Source organism: Arachis ipaensis, chromosome B03 (assembly GCF_000816755.2).
Source record: "Arachis ipaensis cultivar K30076 chromosome B03, Araip1.1, whole genome shotgun sequence".
In the NCBI taxonomy this organism is placed as follows: Eukaryota; Viridiplantae; Streptophyta; class Magnoliopsida; order Fabales; family Fabaceae; genus Arachis; species Arachis ipaensis.
In genome coordinates, this window is record NC_029787.2 from 106,344,522 (window position 1) to 106,349,959 (window position 5,438).

Consider the following 5,438-nt stretch of genomic DNA (forward strand, 5'->3'; position numbering starts at 1 on the left):
ACTTAGGATATTAGTATTTATCATTTTTTTTTCAAAATTAATATCACTATACAAATTATTGAAAAAAATAATAAAAAGAATGTAGTGTAAGAGTAAACAAGCAATTGGACCGGGCTAAAATTGTTAGCCCAACTTGTGAAACCAGTAAATCATATATTGGGCTTAAAATACCCGGGTTCTCTTGGATAGTCCAGAGACACATTCCCCCTTCCCTCACTCTCTGTTGTCGTCTCACACCCACCATCTCCGATTCCACACTCACTGTTTCACCATCACAGTTCTCTCTTTCACTGTGTCTCATGGCGAGTCTAGCACGCTTCTCTAGAAGAGCCCTAAGGAGTGCTCACACAATAGCAAACCGCCACGTGGAATCGCCACAGCTGCTGCACACAGCTGAGCGCGCTTTTGCGACGCAAGCTCCCAATTCGATAACTGCATCGCCGGATCGGGTGAATTGGGACTACAGAGGGCAAAGGAAGATAATCCCGCTGGGTCAGTGGCTCCCGAAGGTCGCTGTCGATGCCTACGTGGCACCCAATGTCGTCCTCGCCGGACAAGTCACTGTCTGGGACGCTGCTTCCGTCTGGCCCGGCGCCGTCCTCCGCGGCGATCTCAACAAGATCACTGTTGGATTCTGTTCCAACATTCAGGAGCGCTGCGTCCTTCACGCTGCTTGGTCTTCTCCCACAGGTTAGGTTATTTTCCCCCTTTATATTTTTCTGTTAGGTTATTACCGTTACAATAGCTTGTAATTTTCGTTGAGTTTGTTTGCTTTCTGATGAAATATAACATCAAACAGCGGGAGTTTTGTTTTGGCGTTGCAAATTGTTCATTTATTTGAGCAGGTGGTTTCTTTCTGAGCAGGTAGCCACATGCTAGTTTCTAGGGGTTTAGATTCATAAAATTCATGCTTTGGAAATGTTTTATCCTATTAATTGGATTTTTCGCCTTTTTATTTTATTTTTTTAATGTTATGCCTATGTATATGTATATGAAAATTCTACAACAATCAAGATTGTGTATTTTAGCATGTTCGCCACAGTTTATGCCAAAATTGAAATCATAATTCACCTAATATAATGTCTTGCAGCTGAATTGCGTCCTAAGATTTTTATACATTGTTTTATTCGCATTATATCCTTATCCTTCATACTTGTCTGTGCTTCATATTTTTATATCGGATCTTGCGTGATGTAAGCCTTTAACTTGTAAATATGCTTGATGTTATGTCCTCTGCAACACTTGTAATGCCATATTGCAATGGTGAAAGATAAACTAGCTTAAATGAGTTCATTTGATAATCTGTTTTCAAATCTCTTAGTGTTGGCACATAATCATCATATATTATTAGCTAGCCTTTGATTTATTCTTTTTGTTTCACGATTTAATGGATTCTTAACTTCTAATAGTAAATTGATGAATGGTTCAGTTTTCTGGTCATTTTCAACCGTTTCCAATTGCTTTCTTCCCTTTCTCAACTATTGTGTCACTGTGTCATTTAACTCGAGAAGCTGGAGTACAATTGGATGGTTACCTGTGCCTCGATAGATATGAGCTTCTAGTATAAAGCCATTAATTTGCTTTTAGCAGGGACGGAAGCATGTAATAATTTTTGGCATCATCGAAATACTTTAATCCCTATATTTATGTTCTTTAATTGTTGAATTCTTTGCTGTTGGTGCTGTTTATGGTGGAAGTACAATTCAGTTTTTCTTAATTGTTTAGAGATTTACAAGTTCATTATGTTAATTCTGTTGCTTATACTTATAACTCTTAATACATCATAGATTTCCAAGCTCCTGCTTTCCTTTATTAAGAATCACCTTTGAAGGCTTGATAAAGAAATGTGGATAAGCCATATATATAAACCAAAAATTGTCGTTTCCTATCATATTTGGACTTTTCAGATAGAGAAATGTGGATAAGGGGGGTAATTAATCCAGTTACTTCACTTTTGAAGGCTCGATTCTTTTACAGTGTTGCATTAAATGAGTTGATACACTAATGTCTATGGAAGCTATGATAAAGAGAGTGAATTTGATGGGGGTAATCCAAGTAATGGTGGAGGGAGGCCAAGAAAAACTGTAGCATGGTTTGATATGACATCAGTGAATCATTTGATCCTTGTCTAATCATCCCCATCTGGTGGAATAAAACTTTGTTGTTGTTGTTGCTGCTGGTGGTGGTTATATATTTGTGTATGTATTGCTTATTTATTGCATATGCTTTCTTCTGTAAATTAGGCCTTCCAGCTGAGACTTCTATAGAGAGGTATGTGACGGTTGGGGCATACTCCCTGTTGAGGTCCTGCACTATTGAGCCAGAGTGCATCATTGGGCAGCGCTCCATCCTCATGGAAGGTTCACTAGTGGAAACACAGTCAATCCTTGAAGCTGGGTCAGTTCTTCCGCCAGGGAGGCGAATTCCATCAGGTGAACTTTGGGCAGGAAATCCTGCCAGGTTTGTTAGGTCTTTGACCCATGAAGAAATAGTAGAAATCCCCAAGCTCGCTATTGCGATAAACGATCTGAGCAGAGATCATTACTCAGAGTTCCTTCCCTATTCTACAGTATATTTGGAAGTTGAAAAGTTCAAGAAATCATTAGGTATTTCTGTTTGATATCCCAGGTTGCCATTCCTCAATGTTGATGTTAGCTGGAATTTTGCTTGTAAGGAAATAATAATGTGAACAGTGAGAGAAAACTTCTGTGTTTTTGTTGTATTCCTTGCTGCAAGTTACGAGAGTTAAGACATGATGTCCCATATAATTGACTCGAGTAATCTGTCAAGAGACGAGATGCATCTTGCGAGATATGGGCACTCTTTTTCTACTTCCCCATTTGATGGGGGTATGTCTCTTTTTGGTTGTTTGAAGCAAGTGTATTAAAAATGGACTTAATTTGATTAATAAGTTATATTAATTTGTACCAAAAGAAAACTGGATTCTGTGTTTTAAATTTGTATTACCTCGATGATCATTGGTAAATAATAGTTTTTTTTTTTTTCCAGTCATGGTTACATTTCATGTTTGATTTATATCCCATGATTTTAAAAGTAATAAATGGACCAGAGTAGACCCAATAGTTGTTTTTTTTTTCCAGTCATGGTTACATTTCATGTTTGATTTATATCCCATGATTTTAAAAGTAATAAATGGACCAGAGTAGACCCAATAGCATCAATCGTACTTGTATCTGATATGCTTTGCGTAGTTCTCCGGAGTCCGGAAATGTTTAGGTTGGGGCCTTTCGGTGTTTGTATCTTCTGAGACTGAATGGAAGAACGGTAATGCCATCAGCTTATGATTGTTTTGTTTGGCATTTCAATGCTGCGATTCAAGAAAGAGCGGAAGAATAGTTATGCGATTAGTTCGATTGGTATTTGACAGTTTGGCGATGCAATTTTTTTGAGGAACAGCAGCGTGAGCAAACCACTGCAGAGAAGAAGGATCCTCTATAACATTCTCCGGTTAGCATTGTTTTTCATTCAAATTAGTACCTCCTTAAGATTTAAACTTAGTTATCGTTAAGGGTTAAAATGAATCGAGTTGATTTGACGCAGTGAAGGATCTTACTAGTCTTCTTGATTTTGACTGCTCAGTTTTGCAGTATCAATGCTGCTGCCATGTTTGGCTTAACTTGCTGCTGATCAGTCCCATAGCCATAGGTAACTTTTGTTGGTGGTTTGGTATGGTCTCTCTTTTATGTTTCTAACATCATTGGGCCTCCTCTCCAGGTTCACCATTGAAGCACCAAGCACGTCAGCACAATCAATAGCAGAGAGAACGCCGGCAGCAACGTCAAAACGGCAGGCTGCACCATTTGTTGGTACTTGATACTTGACTTAGCGAAGCAGTAAAGCATGTGCATGGGACTCGATAGGGAACTTAATGAACTTATAGCGAATAACAATGCATGTTGCATCGTACTTGATAGGCACACAAGAATTCATCTTTTTTGTTAAAAAAATTGTTTATCAGACATAGTTTGGAGGGGAACAGATGAGTTAGGTCTATCCATTTGATGAATCATGCACTGATATAAAGCCAATTAAATTCACAATATAATTAAACACATAAGATTATAAAATACATTGAATAGGTGCTGTAAATTGTGGACCATGCGCAGCGTGGCAACCTCGTCGCTTTTAACCAAAAAAGAAAAAAAAAAATCATGCCAATGTTTTTCCTTGTGGGATAGACATCAACTTCTTTAAAGATTAAAGATACAATGATAACTCAAAAATTCATTCGAAGTTAATGAAAACAAGCAAAAGGGTGTGTGTCAGAGTCTTTATTCCCACTGAAAGGGGAATAGTTGAGGGGGATCACTCCCATGGGATCCATGAGAATCCATATTATACATTGAGGAACAATGTTCAGTCTCACTGTGGCCCATAACCGGGTCCACCGACTCCATGCTGCTGCTATCGTGGAGGCTGAGGCCTAAGGATTGTTGCATCAGGGAAGAGTGATGAGTATGATGAGTGTGAGGCTGCGGCACCAATTGGTTCAATCCATTCCCAGGATTGTGTGTTGTCTGTGGTGATGACAGAAGAGAGAGAGCACAGGAAGAGTCATGAACCGAGCTTGTTAGGGTGTTATCACAGAACATGTTCCTCAGGCACATGGAAGAAGCAGCACCAGCATGATGGTGGTGATGGTTATCAACTTGTAAGAATGCAAGTTGTTGCTTCCCTTCTTTGTTGTTATTGTAGGGTGTTGGTGAGGATCCAAGGAACAGGTCTTGTTTATCAACCATGTGCATCTGTTGCTGTTGCTGGCTGCTGTGGCTGTGGAGCCTGACATCTCCGCAGGATGTAACAAGTCCTGCACTCCACCCAGCATTCACCACGCCAGATGAGGGGAACACATGCGAACCTGAGAAGGGTAGCAACTGGCTGCCTGAACAAAAATTAATGACACAAAAGTACTAGTCAACTAAAATTTTCAAATAATAGGGATAGTATCACTCTTTGGGATTCATTACTTTATCATGATAGGATGAAGTGTAGCTCCTGCTTCAAATGGGAGCTCTGTCAGCTCACACTCCACCATACGATGATAATCCTAAGTCAATGCACTAGAAAAATGAAACATACATATATTTTTCATTTTCTAAAAAACAGTGACTTTATTTACTTTGTTGTTATCTTGCAGCCTGCAAGTCATGAACATTTATGTCCAAACAAAGCAAAGTAGATATCTGAGCAAAAGATAACTAATTCACAAATCATAGTCTCTCAAAATGTGAAAAGTCTATCTTGCCCTCTCAAAAAAGCAAGAACCTTTATTTTTATTTTAATTTTTACTAGTGTGTACTGACATGTTATTTTAGTGGCCACTAGATTGTGATATGAGAGAGGACATCAATGGACCAAATCAGGGATGTTGGCAGCGCACTGAGGTTAGCTAAGTGCATTGTGCAATTGTGTCAATT

General features: G+C 39.0%; 2 protein-coding genes across 5 annotated transcripts in view; one reads left to right on the forward strand and one right to left on the reverse strand.

The window, feature by feature from the left end:
- LOC107630826 (gamma carbonic anhydrase-like 2, mitochondrial) lies at nt 175-2,933 on the forward strand. Its single transcript, XM_016334077.2, has 2 exons — nt 175-690; nt 2,244-2,933. Exons 1-2 carry the CDS (start codon nt 300-302, stop codon nt 2,618-2,620), a joined length of 768 nt encoding a protein of 255 aa, XP_016189563.1. The 5' UTR covers nt 175-299; the 3' UTR covers nt 2,621-2,933.
- The window catches only part of LOC107630827 (squamosa promoter-binding-like protein 13A), a 3,775-nt gene continuing 2,373 nt past the window's right edge, over nt 4,037-5,438 (reverse strand). For all 4 annotated transcript variants that reach the window (XM_016334080.2, XM_021119214.1, XM_016334078.2 and 1 more), the window contains one exon: nt 4,037-4,903. In XM_016334080.2, the coding sequence (XP_016189566.1) occupies nt 4,293-4,903 (611 nt within the window). In that variant the 3' untranslated portion in view covers nt 4,037-4,292. The remainder of the gene's footprint in view (nt 4,904-5,438) is intronic.

Coding starts and splice junctions, on each gene's coding strand:
- LOC107630826 (XM_016334077.2), top strand. CDS start 300: ATGGCGAGTCTAGCACGCTTCTCTAGAAGAGCCCTAAGGAGTGCTCAC. Junction 691..2,243: donor TGCTTGGTCTTCTCCCACAG/GTTAGGTTATTT, acceptor TCTGTAAATTAG/GCCTTCCAGCTGAGACTTCT.